Source organism: Trachurus trachurus, assembly GCF_905171665.1.
Source record: "Trachurus trachurus genome assembly, chromosome: 4".
NCBI lineage: Eukaryota > Metazoa > Chordata > Actinopteri > Carangiformes > Carangidae > Trachurus > Trachurus trachurus.
Window position 1 is genome coordinate 4683139 of NC_139898.1, and position 20490 is coordinate 4703628.

The 20490-nt window shown below is 46.2% G+C and overlaps 1 protein-coding gene across 1 annotated transcript in view; it reads right to left on the reverse strand.

The window, feature by feature from the left end:
- Positions 1 to 2478: 2478 nt before the first annotated feature.
- Positions 2479 to 20490, reverse strand: part of nhsa (Nance-Horan syndrome a (congenital cataracts and dental anomalies)) — a gene marked incomplete at its 3' end in the record, with an annotated part of 60300 nt that continues 42288 nt past the window's right edge. Inside the window, exons 2-9 of the mRNA XM_083969848.1 lie at positions 14617 to 14769; positions 13702 to 13838; positions 11580 to 11642; positions 9613 to 9805; positions 7766 to 7897; positions 4520 to 7300; positions 3296 to 3419; positions 2479 to 3175 (exon numbers count right to left, since the gene is read on the reverse strand). Of these exons, the coding sequence (XP_083825974.1) occupies positions 2479 to 3175; positions 3296 to 3419; positions 4520 to 7300; positions 7766 to 7897; positions 9613 to 9805; positions 11580 to 11642; positions 13702 to 13838; positions 14617 to 14769 (4280 nt within the window). The remainder of the gene's footprint in view (positions 3176 to 3295; positions 3420 to 4519; positions 7301 to 7765; positions 7898 to 9612; positions 9806 to 11579; positions 11643 to 13701; positions 13839 to 14616; positions 14770 to 20490) is intronic.

The window sequence follows — 20490 nt, forward strand, 5'->3', positions numbered from 1 at the left end:
AATGTGAATATTACTCCGAGGAAAGTCAAACAGCTACATGTAAAGGTAGGTGTAGAACTCCAAGTACAGCGAGAGACTAATGAAACTTCACAAACATCACTTTATCAGTGCAAAAAAAAAAAGAAAGTAAAAAGAAACATCTGGAATGAAGCTTCACAGACACAGCCCACTCTGTACCCTGTGTACCATATGTAGTTGCATCAGTATCAGTATGGAGTATCATCATTAAGGCCAAAATGAAGTTCATATTTACAGTGTACCAATAGTGGAGAACAGTCGTCCGTGTGGTTACATCAGCTATAGGCCAACTTTGCATAATGGGTCAGTACCACCGCTGCAATGGACTCAATTTAACATGTAAGTTATTGTGAATACGCCGAAGGATAAACCAGCTTCAGAGCGCCAAGGTTACAACTGTAACCTCCCCTCTAGCTTATGTTCATGCCATCGTTGAATGACAATTCATGTGTTGCTTCCCTATTGTCTCCGCAGCCAGTGTCTCAAATAAGATTTAAAATCTGTCTCTTATAAACAAAATAAGTAATCTGAATAAAATATAGGCTACTTCTCATTACAAGATTTCAGTTTCAGGCTGTAAACCAAATCATGGAGCATGTGGAGATTTTCCTGTGTCAGTTATAAAAAAATAAATATATTTAGATTGTTCAGACACAGATGATGTGACAGATCTTCCATGGGGGGATAAATCAGACCAAGCGTTGTCTGGTACGTAATAGCAGCGAAAGCTACATCCCCAAACCCAGGACTTCCTCTCATCATCGCAGACCTATGGCTCCCAATTTTGACCCTACATCCTCCATCACAACTGAAAGTCTCACAGAGATGCCGGGCCCCGCTGAGGCCCAGAGCTACGGGAGAGGATTAGGGCCACTGTAAAAAAAAAATTGAGTTCTGACTTTTTTTCTCAGAATTCTGACTCTAACTCAGGATTCTGACTTTAAGCTCAGGATTCTGACATTAAACTCAGGATTCTGACTTTAAACTCAAGATTCTGACTTGAAACTCAGGATTCTGACTTTTTTCTCAAAATTCTGACTTTAAACTCAAGATTCTGACTTTAAACTCAGGATTCTGACTTGAAACTCAGGATTCTGACTTTTTTCTCAAAATTCTGACTTTAAACTCAAGATTCTGACTTGAAACTCAGGATTCTGACTTTTTTCTCAAAATTCTGACTTTAAACTCAAGATTCTGACTTTAAACTCAGGATTCTGAGTTTTTTCTCAGAATTCTGACTTTAAACCATCAGAATCCTGAGAAAAACGTCAGAATTCTAAGCAAAAGGCTTGCTTTTTTAACAGCCGTCCTAATCCTCTTCCGCACAGAGCTGCTCCGTCACTTCTTGTAAAAATAATAGATTTCTATGTTTGATCCTGCTCAACACTTTCCACTTGCCTCTTTCAACAATTCCTAAACACATCGAGTCAGCAAACTAGAAATGACCACTGTTACGTTTTCCTCCTTAAACATATGACCTCCTCATTCACTCACAGCGCTCCTGTTTCCCCAACCTCCTCCTCTTTGATCACTTTTTTTTTTCACCCCTCCACATTTACACCTGCCTCCTTCTTGTCTCCAGAGATTGTCGAGTTAGTGCTTGGCTCCGACGTTTCCTGTCTCACCTCTTTCACTCATGTTATTGCATGAGAATTTAAAAAAAAGCTGTAATAAAAGACTCATCTTTGATATAATTTACTAGATGCTTTTAGAAAGGACTGAAGATCGTACACGGACATCACATCAGATCTGAACAGATGCACTGAGGCGTCACATTGTTTTTTCCTGCTGCTTCTCACACAGGTTTAGTCCTGATGTTCAGTTAGTGGTATCAAAATAACTCTGGTGTAACTGGCTGGAGGAAATGTACAAACTGTGTGTTTAATTACAAAGGTATTCATAGAATACATAGAGCTAATATAAAATAATAGTCTGTTTTCAAGATACTGATAAAAATAGTGAATTTCAGAGAGGTTCAGGTCAGCTGAGATTAGACATTAAAATACTATGTGGGCTGCAGGAGTCAGCTGGCTGTCTGGGAAATGTGCCAAATATGTTTCAACCTGTGTTAGCTGTCAATTGAAGAGGAGTTCATCCTTTAATATCTCTTGATATATCAATTTGTTTCACAGGATGCAGAATCTAAATAACCTGGGTCCCTGATTCATTCATTTCATGAAGTGAGTTGTTAAAAATGTTTTATATATAAAATATTTTTTTTTGAACATGGGTAATCTAATTGATCCACAGAAACAACTATAAAACTAATTTCTGTTGTTTTTTTAATAGCATGATTTTTTCCCCAGTGTTCCACATGAGCTTCATCAATGCTCCTGCTCTCACTACATCTCATATATATATATATATTAGAACTCACTCTGGTCCATTGGTGTGTTTTTTTCTTTCTTTCTGTAAACTAATAAAAAAAGAATTTCCCAAACTCCCGACACTTGTGTGTTTCTACGTGGAGCCCTGTGAGGAGCGGTCATCGTGAGGACTTCCGTCCGAGTTCTCGGTCTCGCCCTCGGAGATGGCCTGCATGGGCGCAGAGAACAGTCTGCCGCGCATGCCGTAGCGGCTGCTGTTGGCCGGCGGGGGGATCCGGGAGCGGCCCTGCCTGGAAGCAGCCGACGTGGGGAAGGATTTCGGGGAGAAACCCTCGGTGTTGACTTTGGGGCTGGGGAGCTGCTGGTCTGAATTATTCTGCAGCAGCAGCTGTTGCAGAGGGGAGAGGGGGGGCTCCTCGGGGCCTCTGGGAGACTCCGTCAGAGACTCTCCGGGAGATCTGGGAGTGATGGGGCTCTTGAGGATCTCGGTGGCCGACATGCGGTAGCTGGAGTCGGAGCGGCTGCCCTTTTTGAGCAGCAGCAGCTTGAACTCCTCGTTGGAGGTGCTGGACTTCTTTGCGTTCCTGTAAATGGGCCCGGAGACCCTCTGGAGGCCCGGGGGGGTCCCGGCGGAGGAGGAGGAAGAGGAGGAGGAGGAAGAGGGGGAGGGGGAGGGGGAGGATGGGGAAGGGGAGGCGGCAGAGGTCGGGGTGTTCATGGGGCTGCTGGCGGCGCTGCTGCTGGGGGGGACGCTCCCCGACGCGGCCCCCAGGCGGCTCCTCGCACCCAGATCACTGGAGTCCTTCCTGCCCAGGACCTTCCGCTTGGACCTGAGGAAGAGGAGGAGACTTCATCATCTCTGTGACGCTGCACAGCAGAGACACACTCACAGAGACACACTCACAGAGACACACTCATAGAAACACACTGAGACACACTGACACACTCACCTGTGTATCATGGCGAACAGATCCTCGGTGGTGCGAGTCTTGGTGGGGGACAGGAAGACGCTGTCGTCCTCGGGCCTGGATTCATCACTCTGTGGGGACGCTGTGCTGTCACTGGCTGTGGAGTCTGTCAACACAAATCAGTCAACATGAGTAAACACACATGTTCTTAACACACGTTCTTCTGCAGGTTGATCCAGAGAAGGAGGAAACTCCTTATTTTAGCCAATCAAATCTGTCCAACTGACAAAAGACTTGATTTATGTCCAAGAAATCTGGTTTGGTTGATTAGTTGTTTTCAGGTTTTGTATTATTGTGATACTTTGTCTATCTTTAGAAGTTTTATGTGCTGATTTACAAGTCTATTCTTGAGCTGATTCCATCTTATCCCTTTTAATCTTGAATAACAGGGCCTACAGTCTCCGCTCAGGACTTTTGTCATTTTATTGTTCCTAAGGTCAGAACAGAAATGGGACAGAAAGCTGTTAGACTTTCTGCTCAGAGTACATGGAACATTTTGCAGTCAGAGCTCAAACTCCAAAGTCTGGTATCTCTGAGTGTATTCAAGTCCATGATAAATCCCATTACATCCAGGCTTCAGGAGTGCAAATGTTTTTTGTTTTTTTTATGACTAATCTTGTAAATTAATTTAACTAATATTATAAATTCAATTGTTATTTGTATTCAATTTGTTTTTGTTTTTTTGTCTATGATTAATGTGACTATGTGTTGAAACTTTATGTGCTGCCATTCTTGGCCAAGTCCCTCTTGCAAAAGAGATCTTGGATCTCAATGGGGCAAACCTGGTTAAATAAAGGTTATAATAATAATATCTTTTTTTTTTTGTTTCTTAGCGATAGTAGTGTTTTTCCTCTATTGAGTCATTTTCCTTTTACACCTTGTTAATAAAAAGTTGTTGATTTGTACTTTGTCTCTGGAGTTGTGCATTTGTGTGCATGTCCTAGTTCAGCTGTGACACAGATAAACATATATTTTATGTTTTAGTTGAATAAATTACTTTAATTAAAAGCCTAAAATCTTTTTTTTACTCATCAAAACAGTTGTTTAATATGAACCTATGGAGTTGCTCTTTTTATGTAATCTGTGACTGAAGCTGCCTGTCACCCACCCTGAGGTGGAGGTTCAATTAAGTCCATTAACTTGTGTGAACCAGTTTCAACGGTTCAAATACATGACATGTGTGACCTGCATCAGATCCAAAAGTACCTTTCGTGTCGTCCCCCTCTGTCTCTGCTGTGACGTCCTCCGTGCCGTCCTGAGAGACACTGTCTGCTGCAACACCTGACCACTCATGTTCCTCCTCTCTGCAGCCTTCATCACTGACCGGACTCACATGCGGCGGCTCTGATTGGCCGTCAGTAGCAGGCACTTTATCCACGCCGTCCGACCTCTGTGGTGAAGCGTGTGCGGACCAGGCCCGCTCCTGGCAGGGCTCCGGTCTGAGCCAGTGCAGAGGCTCAGACTGTGGTTGCGCCCTGCAGGTCTCCTCCTCCTCCAGCCCATCAACCGTGTCCTGCTGTGTGTCTGCCGTCGGCTCCGACCGCAGGCTGGGAGCCGCCACGCCGTCCCTCTGACACGCCGCCTCTCCGTGTGCAAGGTCTCCTTGGTTTGAGGTAAACACCGACTCACACGGCTCCTTGGGGGACGTGTGATGATGATGTGAGTTGTAAAACAGTGGTGCTTTGAGCTCTGACGATTTGCTGCTTTTTAAGCTCACAGCGGGACATTTGAATTTGGCTGCCGCCCTGTCCTCGTGACCTCCCTCGGCCGCGCCGCCAACGGGCCGGAGCTGGACCGAGTGCAGCACCGTGGGTGTGATGGACAGGGGGTGGGCGCCGAACGCCTCTAGGTTGGTGGGCGCTGCGGGTTTGGGCGACACCGCGGGTTTCTGTTTGTTTTGGTGAAGCATCTGGATCTGCGTCCTGTAAGCGGCCGGCTTGTTGACGCTGTGAAGGGCACTTAGGTCGAGGTGGGAGGGGGGGATGACCGGCAGCTCCAGCTCTCTCTTTGAGGAGCTTCCGTCCCTGCAGGGCGTCGACTGCAGGGACAGCGACGACAGAGACGACTTCCTCTCCGGGACTTTGGGCTTCCTCTTCCCGCTGGAAGGCGACAGAGGCCCAGGGAAGAAGGCGGAGGGGAAGGAGGAGGTGGGGGTCTCCGACTGGCTGGAGTAGCCGCTGGAGGGGCTGGCCAGGCCGGCCAGCTTCTCCGGAGAGGTGAGTTTAAAGTCGCCCTCCACCGATGGGAGCGAGGGCGTGGTGGCTCTGGAGCCGGACTGGGAGGTCTGGGACTCTGAGCTCTCCTGTGACTTGATGCACTCGATGACGGTGGTGCCGGTGGCCGTGCTGGAGTTGGACAAAGACCGGTACGGGTCGCTGGACTTCAAATCGTTCAGCAGCCACAGATCTGCATAGTCCGACTGTACCACCCCATCGTCTTTAAACGAATGTGTGTCTGTGGAGCTAAAAACACCTAAGTCGGGTAGATCTTCCGAGTCCTCCATCCCCCACACCACCAGGGGCTCCCTGCCCAGCGAAGAGGTTTCTAGGTGACCCGGAGACCCGGATAAAACCAGCTGCAGTCTCCTGTCCTTGGAGGACAGAGGAGGCTGCTGCCCGCATGAAATCTTTGGTTCTTTCCCTTCAGAGATGTTCCCCTCGCTGCATATTTTCCTTAAGGAAGAGCTCCTCTTGGGCGGAGACGGCTTGGCCTTTGGTTTCTTTAAAGACAGGCAGCGTCTTCCCAGAGTCATGTGAGCGCTCAGGTCGGACAGGCCGCAGTCGGAGCTGGAGGCTGCATAGTTGTAAGTGAAGCTTTTGCTGCCTTTCAGACCGCAGTCAAAGTGCATGGAGGTGTAGTAGCCTTCAGTGTCTACAGAGTAGTGGGACACGGTGTCCGCCTTCTCCGACGGCGGCTTGTCGGAGAAGCTGCTCTCGCAGGTGGCCATGCTGGTGAAGCTGGGGCAGCCCAGGCTGCTCTCCGCCTCTCTGCTGGGCTCGGGGGTGAAGTCCTGCGGGTGCGGAGGCTCCGGGGTGGGGTAGCCCCACTCCTGCTCCACGGGGGTGCTGCCCCCCGCTTCCTCTAGGATGTCCATAGCCGTGGAGGAGAAGGAGCCTGCCCGCTGGGTCCTGAGGCCCGGGTAGTGGTCCAGCATGAAGCCCGGCTGCTCGTCGTTGTGGTGGGTGGTGGCGTTCAGCGAGAGCTCGGAGTCGCAGTGGGAGGAGCCGGTCAGAGGGGGGGAGGCTGCGGGGGGGATGGTTTCTGAAGTCTGCGAGGGGCAGGTGGAGCTGCTGCCGCTCCAGTTCCCGCTGGACGACTGGTGGTCGTCCTTGTGGTCCATCTGACCTCCCAGCATCCCCGCGGCCGAGACGTGAGAGTGGACGGGGCTGCTGAAGGTGTCGGAGCTGGAGGAGATCTCGCAGCTGCCCATGTCCACCTTCCTGGGCAGCTGGGACCGGGTCCGCTCCATCCAGCTGCGCTCCGGACTCTCAGACAGCTGCTTGTACTTCAGACTCAGCTGGTGCTCGGACATGGCCTGGTCGTCCGTGCTCTCCTCTTCGTCCTTCAGAATCAGCTCCCTGGGCCCCGGCAGGAAGTCCTCGGTGTCAAAGGGGGAGAGCTCCTCATCATCGTCATCGTCGTCGTCGTCGTCGCTGTCGTTGTGCCCGTTGTCCATCATCCGGCTCCCGTCCCGCGGCAGGCTCCTGGAGCGCAGTCGCCCCAAGGAGGCGCTGAACATGGCCTCGGCCGCGTCCGGCAGGGAGGAGATGTTGCCCGCCGAGTGGGAGAGAGACACGGAGACTCCCTGGACCCGCTGGGCCCTGATCCTCCTCCGAGACGGAGCTCCTGAGATCAGAAAGTCCTCCGTCTGACAGCCCGAGTCCCTGGTGCTGAGATGGCTGGCCAGCTCCTCGGTGGAAGGTGTGATGTCTGGACTGGCATGAATTATCACTGTGCGCTCTCTGGATCCTGGAGAGTCATCAGAGTCTGACAGAAGCAAAAGAAAATCATTAGAAAATGAATTTAAGCTTTAGATATTAAAACTAAAGTTGATTTTTATACACTAAAATCATATTCTTGAGATAAATTAATATTATTAAAAGGTTTAAGGCACTGATAGTGACACTGATCTCTTTTAATCTGTCTGCTGTCATTTATCTAATAAAATAGGCCTACCTTAAAAACAGAAAAATAAAAAAACAATCACTAATTGATGTTTTTATATTTCATATAGTTTTTATTATGTGAAATAGGCTATACAACATAATACAACTGAAAAACTTGGTCTTGTCTTGTCAATGAAGAAAAAGCCATGCCATGTCATTTAGACCCTGCTGCCTTATTGTCAAAATGAATCCATGTCAGACATCATATCACAGAGAGTAACACAGAGAGATTGCATTCAGTTTCACATGTCACAAGTGTGCGACTGACAACGTTCAACCGACATACCTAGATCCTGCTGCACCTGCCTGGGAACCCCGGCGACCGTCCTCCGTCTCCTCAGCTTCCTCCTCCTCTGAAGCACCGACTGTGAGTGAACCAGCGAGCAGCGCACACTGGCATCTCTGTCAAAGCCGACCCCTGCGAACGGAGACAGGACATGTGAGGAATCTTTGTTCAGCGACTCTCCTTCTTTAACTCTCACGCTTCTACAGAAACAGCGGCGAGGAGGAGCAGAGGACAGTTACCCCGATGGAGCTCAGAGCCACAGAAGACAAACTGACTGGACTTATCTACCTCTAACATGTCAGGATATGTAAAGAAAATTAAAAAAGTATTTGATCATCAGCCAAAAATGCCCATGTATCTGTGTTTACTGACCGAAGCACGGATCCTGCTGTGAGAGTCTCAGCGTCTGCTTTTTGTGTTTGCTGCTTGCTTGTTGTCCTGCCTCTCCTCCACCGTGCATTATGACTACCATGTGACTCCAGGTCAGGCTTTTCAGCACCATAGCAATTGCTGGAGTTTTCTTACAATGTGCCTTTTTCTTAAATTTTATTATCCTCAACTGTCTCTGACTCAGCCGGCGCTGGCGTATAACTGTCCCTTTGAGTCAATGGGAGCACGAGTAAATAACATGGGGCAGGCCTTTTCAACAGTTTGGACACAACTAATTGGCATTCAGGTCACAGCGGCTCATCTCTGTGCAATCACAGGCACTGAGCATCAAAGCACGAGAGAGAGACAGTCAATGGGCCCAAAGCATGACTTGCACCATGACACTAAGTCTCTGTAGTCCAATTGTGAGCGACTGATTTTCACACATTTCTTGAAAATAATACATGTGATTATATTTTGTTCAGGAACTCTATACAGCCGATGTAGTAATAACACGGTAGATGTCTGTGTGCAGGAACCTGTTACCTTCTCTTAGCTTCCTCCACATCATAACACTGATATTCACTGTGACTGAACCAATAGTAAACGTGAAGCTTAGCTTAGCACAAAGATGGGAAATTAACAGGAAACTGCTACTGATTTAAAATTTCTGAAATAATTTATAATAAGTACACACTATTAGGCATTAGTTAAACATTAATAAATACTGAATTCATCATTTATAACACATGAATACTCATTAGTATGTAGTTTATAAACACAGTTAAAAATGTTTTACTCATCATTGATAAGCACTAACTGTATTTATAAACTACACTGATGAGTATTCATGTGTTATAAATGATAAATTCAGTATTTATTAATGCTTAACTAATGCTTAATAGTGTGTACTTCTTATAAAGTGTTACCATATCATGTCTTGTTTGTTAGATCTGTACAAATTATGAGCTCTAGAGTGTCTGAGGGCTTTAGAGCTGCTGGGAATCACTATTTGAAAGGAATAGCAAATTGGGAAATGTGCTTATTAGATTTCTTGCCGATGAGTGAAATCAGAAGATTGACAGACATGAGATGTGTCAGACTGTTTAAATGGAGCCAGGAGATGATTGGTTTAGCTCAGCTTAGCGTTAAAACTAGACATAAGTGGAAGCAGCCTGTCATAGGTATGAAAATCCACCTCTGAACCTTGCTGATTCAAACGTTACATCTCACTGTTTACACACACACATAGTCATTTTCACACTTTCTGTTGGGCGAGGCTAGCTGTTCCCAGTCTTCATACTGGGCTAACTGGTTTCTGGCTGAAGAAACTGGACTGGTCTGAAGCTTCTAACTGTCAAACTCTAACTCTCAAATGCCAAACTCCTTCCTTGAGGAAAGTCTACTCTAACACAGAAGAAGCCTGAGCCTATAAACACATTCAAACATAAAACATCAAGTGGTTTTTGGAAATTTACCAGTCACATTAATGGGGATGACACATGAGTTGATGACTTGGGAATTGGTTTTCATTCTCTCCTCTGGGGTGGGCAGCGGCAGGGCTTTAGACCAGTTAGTCTGCTTGTCCAGGGTGGTGGGGGTGTTAGGGATGGGAAACTTAGACCGGTGACCTAGAGCCACCCCGTCACTGTCGGGGTCAGAGGGCGCAGCCTGCAACAGATGGATATTGGCATTGTTAGGGTGTTACGGTGAGGTGGCATTACATGAGAAATGGTACAGCAGAGTTAAAAAAGCGCTGATATAAAACTCAGCTCCAGAGAGGGAGACGTGTGGAGTGCGGTGATTTAAAGTCTGGTGCTCTGGTGCTGCCAATAAGTGTTTATCTGGGAAAAAGCTGAGGGCTAGATGTAGAGATTAGTTTCTTATTAATCTGCAGCACAGGCCGTGGTAAATCAATAAACACACCCCTCCGGCAGCTGAGTTTCATGTCCGAGTTTAGAGAAAACATTAAGTAATGGAAATAAAAACCATGCTTTGGAGAAAGAAACAAAGAGAGAGTGGAAAGAACAAGAATAGATTCTGCTCAGCAGCCTCATGCATAATTGTACAAAGGAGTTCAAATCAGATGTGTTAAAACCAAATGGTGTTATACACTGAAAACCAATCTCACAGCACCGAGGCCCTGAATGTATCCTGGACCAGAGGGAGTTGTGTATCACACATGTTAAACACCAATGCACGGGACAGAGCGGTGTAAACAGTGATTTCCAGTCACAACGTGCTACTTTGGAAACTTTGAGCTCATGCTCCGACGGTCTGTGGCACCTATGTGAGTCTCCTGCATAATAACCAGTCTCCGGAAACATTTGAGAGGAAATACTTCACAGCAGCATTCCTCCCCGGCTTCAGTATCAATCACTGCACAGTCCTCCACTCAGACTCCTCGTGCCTTTTTTTTTTTTTTTTCCATGGGCCTCCTCAGATTCTCAAACTTTTGACAGATTGCCTCCAACTTTCTCCCTCCATGCTAAATGAATTAAGTCTATTAAAGTCTTACCTTGAGATTCCTACAGAGTGCCACATGTGAAACTGGGAAATGATTCTCAGGCTCAACTGGTTTCCACCTCCACACCCCGACAACCTCCCACCCCCATTTAAAGGCAGCTCTCCAGCCTTTGTGCTCTCTGTTCCCAGCAGACCAATGAGACCCTGACAAAACCCCAGCCACAAAAGAAACCCGTTTCCTTGGAAACTTCTCCCAACTAGTAGAGAAAAAAAGGAAATCAAAGGGAGACCATTTACAGCTGATTTGTCTTGAGAACAGAAAGGCGATTTTTTTTTAGGAGTGAAAGAGTGAAAGAGAGACAGTGACAGACAGAGGAGAAGAAGAGGAAGAAGAAGAAGAGTGGATACATGCAGGATGAGAGGGTTTGGTGTTTGTCCTCCTGTCCACAGGCTCCTTTCTTTCTCACAGTGGCATCAGATACGATATATTTAGTGAGCACGCAGAGAGAACATGAGGCTTTTAGCTCGTTCAAGGGATGGGTGCACCGGGGAAACCGCAGCACAGAGGAATCATGGGTAATCACAGGCGCGAGCTCGGAGAAGTGGACCCTATCATTAGAGAAACCCATGAGGCTTGCTGGGCGGCTGAGACAGAGCCTCGCACACATGCATTCCTCACATACTGCTGGCGCAAACATACTGCCCCCCCCCCCAACAACAACCGTCTGAGGACGTAAATGTGTCACGCGTCGCGTTTTAAAAAGTGGTTTCATGACAAACTGTCTCTAACAGGGTGGAGCGGGAGGAGGCCGCTGCCGGGGGGTTGGAGGGGGAGAGCTGCATTCACAGGGCATGCACTTTATAAAAAAAGGTTTGTTATGTAAATTAGAAGAAGTCAACCACAGGAGAACAGGTGAGGAGTTGTGAAATATAGTGTTAGAAGGAGCACAGGAGCCAGGAGGGAGGGAGGGACCAATACCTTTCTGCTCCATGGGGAGAAGCGGCAACATTCGGTGGGGGAGGAGGAGCGGGTGGATTCAAACTGAATTACAGGACAAAAAAAAAGAAAAAAAAAGAAAAAAAAAACAGGGAAACAAAAACATGACAGAAATGAACATGGAGGTATTTGACATGAACAGATACAGACAACACACGGGTCAACTGAGGAGGAAGATGTGGAGGAGGAGGAGGAAGATGTGGACTGTGACATTATTGGGGCAGGGTGGGAAAATAAAAAATTAAATGGCTTGATGCTACATTTAAACACACAAACAGTCCACTTTCCTCTTTACCTGTGTTTGTGCTAACTGTGTTGTTGCAGCTTTATACTCTCTCTCTGGCTGCTTGTAAAGAAGAGAAGGTGAATTTACCTCCAACAGTCCAACAATCATCTGTGCATTATAAAGAATGTAACTCCTCATCATCAGGTCTAATCAAATAAATAACAGGGAATGTCCACTTCCAAAAGTGAAGTGGACCCATAACATAAAAAAACATTAAAAATGATTATCATGTGAATACAGTGACACACTTCATAGGCAGTAATGGTTCTCAAAGTGGGGTCCGGGGACCCCCAGGGGTCCTTGAGAGGGTTCAAGGGGGTCCCCAACTTTTTCTTGAAATTGTATCACTTTTTTTCTAGAATTTTGTCTTTTTGAGAATTTTTTTTGAGACATTTGACCACTTTTTCTAGAATTTTTAAACACTTTTTTTTGAGGAATTTTACCACTTTTTTCTAGAATTGTTTTTGAGAAACCTTACCACTTTTTTCTAGACTTTTTAAAAAAACTTTTTTTAAAAACTTTTACCATTTTTTTTCTAGAAAATTTTGTTTAAATGTTTTCTACAGTATTTCCCCAAATTCCCACAATGTGCCCTAATTTGAACGTACATTGACTGACAAAGTAATGTTCTTAAGTCTCAGAACAAACATTTGTGTATTTCTCGTGTTTGCTTCAAAATGTTGTCCAATGGGGGTCCATGGTCTAATATGTGTCATTTTAGGGGTCCTTGATATGAAAAAGTTTGAGAACCAAGTAGCCTATATTTATTACACAGCTCTATTGAATGCTCCATTCTGATTGGTTAATCACTGCATTCTACGGTCTGTTATTAAAAATAATAATTTGGATGGAGATTTACCTTGTGTATTAAAGGGATAGTTCAACATTTTTGAAAATTGGCCCATCGCCATGATCCCCCTAGTAATAGCAGTAGGTTCGTTACCTTTAATTGTTGGTCCAAGCTGCTTTTAGATCGGGGGAGAAGAATACCGAGCGGCGCAGCTACACTACGGAGGCTAATGGAATTTCTTGGTTTTGCTCATCAAACTCAGCAAATACACAACCAAAAAACTCAAAAACGCTGTGGTGGACAAGTTGTGACCTGCACATTTACCACGCTATGAGATAATAGCGGAAAGTTAAGAGAAGTGAAGCAAATACTCGGAACTACTTTCTTCAGTGAACCACTGGTCGGAGGGACACAGTGTGCGCACCTCAGCCAGTGCCGTAGTATACGGACGTATCTGCAGTAAACAGGCGCTTTTGAAATCACTCCGCCGAGCAGCCGTCTAGAGTGTAAAGTCCGACTTTGCCTCTAAAACAACTCCATCTCGCAACTTTCCGCTATTATCTCATAGCGTGGTGAATGTGCAGGTCACAACTTGTCCACCACAGCGTTTTTGAGTTTTTTGGTTGTGTATTTGCTGAGTTTGATGAGCAAAACCAAGAAATTCCATTAGCCTCCGTAGTGTAGCTGCGCCGCTCGGTATTCTTCTCCCCCGATCTAAAAGCAGCTTGGACCAACAATTAAAGGTAACGAACCTACTGCTATTACTAGGGGGATCATGGCGATGGGCCAATTTTCAAAAATGTTGAACTATCCCTTTAATGTATAAACCAATAAAAGTCATAGGCTATTTGATGCAATTTATAAACCAATACAATTAATATTTTGACCAACATTGTGTCTCAAATCAGGGTTCCATTCATCCTGTTGTGATTGATTTCTCCGTAACGACCGGCTCACTCTACAATATCCCGTACATCATTTATTATAACACTATAGAAGCTGTCAGCAGCCTGTGTTGGTCATCTCACCGTTGTCAGATTGGTGCCGTTGTTGTTTTCTGGCCTCTGGGAGGTGTGAGGGGAGGGGTGCGCGGACATGGGGGGCACGGCAGAGATGGAGATGGTCACCCTCCTTTCCCGGCTGCCGGACTGTCTCCTCTGGTGATCTGCAGCAAAGACACACAGACAGGCTGCGTCTCACCTCCATGTACTCACACACACACACAAAAATGAATTGAAAGAGCAGAAGATGTTGAAGAGAAACAGTTATGGAGACCAGTGAGTCTTTCATTGTACATATTGACCTGTGGGTATAAACATAAGACAGACCTGATATACAGAGTCCTTTCACTTCAGATGAGACAAATAAAGCGAGTCAATAAACAAAAGGGCTGAAGGCAACAGAATACACAGCAGTCAGTGTGATGGGCCTATGATGAATAGTGTATTAATGTTCAGTCATTAAGTCTGACGGATAGTGTATTACGTACTGTAAATGCATTGTGTGGGTAGTAAGCAGCATCATAACAGACTGCATTAAGTGTCAAGTGTGTTCATCCTGAGGGGGGAATGACTAAATGACTTCCATACATCAACAACAACCACTCAGTTTGTTAGAGTTACTGGATCTGACTGCAACGGAATCAGACGTTACTGTATCCACCTCCACTACATCACATTATATACCATTTAATCGCTCCAACAGCCAGGAGGAAGTTACACACTTTGTCCTCTAGAGGGCAGAGCGACACCAGAGTCACCACCAGTGTTCATGACTAGAGTTAAGACAGGTATCCCAGAGGAGGATTTATAAATGATGCACGTCACAAAGTCGAACATTTAAATGTTTTAAATGACATGAGGAATGAACCATGCAGAGGTGTACTGGCGGGGAATGACAGAGTGGGATGGTGGGGTGGTGGGGGGGTGGGGTGGTAGGCTCACCTCTGTGCAGGGTCCACAGGCTGAGGTTGGCTTGCCTGTGGAGTTCGTCCACACATGCTGGCCGTGTGGAGGGGTGGAATATGTTCCTCTGCTGGTGCCAGGGAGCCTGGTAATGTGTCGTCAGCTTACTCTCCACGTCCAGGTTGGACACGGCTGCAAAGACAGAGACAGAGACAGAGCAGGTCAGACATCACACACACTCACACACGCAGTGAGATGGTTCAAAACTTGGTGTGATAATTTAAGACCAGGGACCCAGGTGAGACAGTGACAGACTCAGCTCTTTCATATTTTGTCTCCATAAGTAATAATGATGTGACTGATTCAGTGTCAGTCCTGAGTATAATATACTTATAATGAGAGAGTGAGTGGCTCTGGTTACATGGGGCAGCCTGCTAAAAAAAAAAAAAATCTTTAAATTTCCACTCTGGCATTTGTGTGGTATTACACCGGTTAACATCATTAAGGTGAATGGAAAGACCCTCTTTCCACTGAGGCGACAGTGTGGAGCCGTGAGAGCAGGAGGAGGGTATAAAACGCTGACTCATGAAGAGTTTGAACCCTGAGAGTGAAAAGCAGGATGATCAGATCCAGTATTAGCAGGAACAATAGCCTGTTTGCCATGCAGCGCTGTCTCCTGCAGCTACACAATAGCTATCAATGCAACCTGAGACTGTGACTTTCATCCTCTAAACACTGACCAGTACCTGGACTAATATCAGTGCCCCCCCCCCCCCCCCCCCCACACACACACACACCTCCTCAGGTTACAAAGAGGGGACACACTCAGCTCTCACATTTCACACCACACATACAGGGTCTGTCCAGTGACTGGCTGGTGCTTAATATGAAACCTTGAAATTAACAAGAAAGAGCATTTCCTGAAGAAAATGTGTATGAATGCTGAAAGTTGAAGAAACTGCTGAAGCAATGTTGAAAAGGCTGACACTGATGAAACCGAGGTCAGATAAGACACAGAATAAAAAAACACTGACTGTATGGTTGCATCAAAGTTATTCTTTTTCACTAAATCTAAGAAATAACCAGATAGTAGATATTGAAATTTACACTCATTAAAATAAAATAAAATAAAATAAAATAAAATAAATTAAACGTCTTTATAGTCCATTTTGTTGAGGAGCTCATTTTGAGTTGGTTCTTATGAATCAGATGGACACTTTTGAATGCTCTCCCCAATGAAAAAACACTGGCACTAATAAAAACTTTACCAAAACTGGGAATTGTAAAGAATTGAAACTAAAGTAAATGAACAATCCTGCCATGAAAAACACTGAAGTTGAAAACAAAAAGCTCAAAACAAAACAGAAATAGAAACGACTGAGGATTACCAGAGCTGAGCCTTTGCTTTGGTACATAAACACATCTGTCAGTCTTTCTTCTACCTGCCAAACGTCTCTGGGTTTGTCCTTGACCTGGCAGCTTCTCTGCACCACGCTCTGCCTGACCCTCTGGCTCTGGCTGCATGTGCACACACACCACACATTTACTGTGCAGTCCAGCCAGGAGCTAATTCAGTCCCTTTCACCCAGAACAGACACAGTTCAGCTCCCGATCACAGCTGCCAAAAGGTCAAGACGACCGAGCGCAGCGTCACACTGAAGCCGCCGAGGGATTTTCTAGCAGGTCTATACGTCTCTTTGACAGATCCTTTACAAGGAACGTGGTGTCGAGGCTGCAGAGCCCAGGAGAGGCTGTAAGTTTATCTGTGGCTCAGGGCCCACTTGATGTTTTCCATAAAACACCCTGGAGTGATCTGAAGGCTGTGACCCCTCTGACCTGAAAACCAGCTCTGTGCAGTGTCGGCTCCTCAGCCCCGGATGTCGGGGGGGAAGTGATGAAGCAGAGCTGCTTTTCTTCTCAGTGATGGACAGAGGAGCTGGTACCTGAGCCTCATCAGCCTATCAGCACAAGAGTGGGATCAATGTTCCCCTCCATTACTCAAAAAGCTGATCCCCCAAATTTGATTTGGTTTGATTCAATTTTCCCCTTCTTCTGTGTTTTATTTTAGGTGCTGATCCATAAGAATATAAATTTGTAGTTTAACCAACCAAAAACCATGTCAGTGTAGTTTTCCATCAGAGATGAAAAAGTCGTGGGTGCTCGGTGGTCGAGTGGTTAGGGAGCACAACCCATGTCGGCATGTAGACTATGCCTAAGGCACCGATCATTGGTTTGACTGTGATTTCCCCAGTCACTCTCCCTGCCTCTCTCATAACAGAATAAAGGCAAAAAAAATCTTGAAAAAAAGAAAAAGATGAAAAGCCACAGGAAGCCCTGACGGCTGGTTTTAAGGCTTAGTGTCTGAATACAGGCAGTGTGCATTTCTCTGTGGAGGCTTTGCCACTTTCACAATTTTAATAGAGAACCTAGAGCTGCTTTATATCACACTACACATGGACATCTACCTGTATACTGTATGGAAGTGTAAAACCTCCTCTGGTTGAGGACTGTGAAGGTCAGATTATACATCTGTTCCTTTTATCCACTGGGGTGTTGTCTTGATTTGATCATCCATGTGCGTATCACCACACCTCAACACAAACTCCACATTTCCAACCTGGAGCAGCTTGACAATATCTGATTCCTGTCTGCTGTGATGGGAATAACGGCGTTATTAACGGCGCTACTTTTTTCAGTAACAAGTAATCAAAAACGTTATTGTTTCCCCCATTACAAGACAGAGTTGTTTTCAAGGCAAATACAGAGACTGCTTGCTGAAAAACTGTCCTCGACAGGAACACGCATCAGCGGTTTTACATGAATTTACCTAAAAAACAACTCTGTCTCATAACGTTCCATTATTATCTCAGAGCGTGGTGGATGTGCAGGTCACAACTTGTCCACCAGAGCGTTTTGGAGTTGTTGGATTGTGTATTTGATGAGTTTGATGAGGGGAAACCAACAAATTCCATTAGCCTCCGTAGCGTAGCTCTGAGCAGCTCCGCCATTCTAAAAATAGCTTGCACCGCCAATTTGCGAAAATGTTGAACTATCCCTTTAAGTGTACAATATGTAGGCTTTTTTTTCAGCCCATGAACTAGTCAGAAAAGTTGGTTAGTTCCAGATGAAGGGGGATTAGGGGGGCGAGTCTAAGTAATTTGATATAGGTGCATTTTATTAGAAAGTAACACAATAGTAACTTTTCCTGGTTATTAGTTACTTTTCTAATGTAATACCTCAGTTACTAACTAAAGTAACAAGTATCTATGCCCAACTGCTTTTTAAAAGTAACGTGCCCAACACTGGCTGTGTGTGAGTGCTGATGTGTTTAGAGATGTGATCCTCTGACAGTGTTTGTCAGCCACTCCCCCTCCCCGCCTCCCTGCTGAGATGTGAACTGTTGGCCCTGCTGTTACACTCACCGTCTCCAACACTACAAAAAACCATCTGACAACAACTACAACAACAGATCCACACTCTCCCTGCCTGCCTCATGATTTACCTCGCACACATCAGGACTTCCTTTCACCTCGGCTCGGTGACAGTACTCGCCTTTTAGTGAGGTGAGTCAGTGCTTTATGCAGCGGAGCTTTAGTGCATGAGGGGCCTTTTAAAGACGTCCTGATGGAGACAGAGGTCCATATGGACGGAGCCTTTAGTGGTCAGCTGTTTCCTCCCCAAATGAGGCCAAAGAAAACACATCAGCCCTCAGTCATCTCATTGACCTCTCGGCAGCTTTCTCCTCAGCGGTGATGAGCCAAATGAGCCACATGGCCCCCGGGGGGGAGGAGAAACACAAGAAAGTGTGCAAAAAACTTAAACTTAAAAAAACGTCTTATTTCTACCGTGAATCATCCTGTGAACCTTCCTGCTGAGACAAAATCACACACTTTACAATCTGCGCCCTGACAGCCTATCAATCTCTCTCCTTCTTCATCTGCAGAGGGATCATCCCCCCCAACAGCCTCACCTCTCTCCCAGCAGCCCTGCAGGGCAATGGAGGAGCGAGGGGATGAAAGCCTCCATCCACAGACTGCCTCTGCCTTGTAATTTAGTCGGTGTTGGCCCAGACAAGGAGCCGAGTCAAACCCCCTTACTCCGCTCATATACCCACACACAATACTCTCACACCTACAATTTTGCCCGCGGCCCCTTTGGGAAAACACGGCCACAGATGTCAGGCATTAGGTCAGATGAGAAAACTGTCCGGGTGCTTCATGCAGCGGGGAGACAGGTGAGCTCACGTTGTGCAGAGTCAGCCGTGTAAGTGTGAACTTGTGCACAAAATCCCGAACGACAGAGCGTCAGAGCATGCAGGGATTTGTTCACACGCTGTTACATAAAGATTGAGCTAACCGAGCAAAAAAATATTCAGGCTGGAGCCTTTTAACAGGAAGGATTTCTTCACCTCAATCCTGTTTGTTGGACATGCAGAGCCAGCAGACATGCAGCAGCTGAGTTAAAGCCCTAGTGGATGATACAGTACCTTGGGATGAGAACACCAGACAGCATCCTAGAGCCATGACAGAGCCGAGTGTTTATAAAACTATTGAATGAAATCAGCCGGTGTCATCTTCATCTGCCTTCGTGTCCCTCATGTCTCCACAGCGACGTCCCTCAGCTCCACTGCTGCTGTGACCTACAGCTCTACAGGAACATCTGCTCTCCTGCACACTCCTCCTCCCCCCGCCGCCTCCCCCACCCCCTGTGTCCCCTTCCCCACCCAGCGCTGGGTACAGATGGCCCAGCCAGGCCGCCTGGACTTGGGCTAAACTAATCTGTTTATGGTCTGCTACAGGAGAGTCTGAGTGTTAATCCAAACCGCTGAAACAACACTGACCGCTTAACCCACAATGGAGGATCATGGAGGGAGTAGAGGAATGCTGAATGATGCACAGGACAGGAGATGTTTCCTTTAGTTAAACATGATTCCATTCAGGTATCAGTGTCATTTTGAGTCAGGCATTAGATCAAACCTTTCTGTACTAAGAACAAACAGATGCAGGATTGTGATGGGTATGAAAAAGGACAATAAAGTAGTCGACAGACGGTGGAAACAAACAGCATCACCTTCAGATGAAGAGCTGGATGCACGTCAGCAAACAACAAACACCGCGACTCACCTGACTCGAGCAGGAAACAACATCTCTGACAAAGCTCCTCCTCTGTCCCCGTGTCACAAGTCCTACACTCAAAAAGTGAAACGCGTTCACTGACCCCGAAACGCCGACGCCGCGGCTCTCTCCCTCAGCGTGAGCCGCTGGAGAAAGTCCCTCTGAGGTCTGATTGGTAAAAACACAAAGAATAGAGTCCCAGTGCCAGTAGGCACATCATAATAATACCCGTCTCCCCCGGTAATCCGCTCTGAGCCCTCGTCCTCGTCCTCCAGCTGATCACTGCTGCTGCTGCTGCTGCTGCTGCTGCTGAGCCGCTGCAGCAGGTGGAGCACAAGACTGTTTCTAATGACAGAACAGAGGGACGCCTGCTGAGAGCTTCTACTGAGGGACAGGACCTTCATGAGGGAAGGTTTGGGATGTCAAGTTTTGTTAATCAAAACTTTATTTTGTAGTCAGTTTAATAACCAGTGTGTTCATTATGGTTCTGCAGCAGCTAACAACTGTTTTCATCCCAGATTAAAGGGGTCAGTCCACAGTCCACAGATTTGACACACACCCAGTCTACCCAGTCTGTGGCTCTGCAGCTTTCTGAAGTCTGAAAAATAAGAGTTGCCTCATGGATTAAGGGAAGCATGTGATCCAGGGTGTCATCAATACCTGACCTCTGCAGCTGCCTACTGTTCTTTTGTAGATCTAATTTGCTCAGGCCCTCAGACTTTATGCAAACACAAGACTAAACTATGTGTAAAACCTAAAAAATGAGAAAAGATGACTGCATTTGTCAACAGTTTCCAAA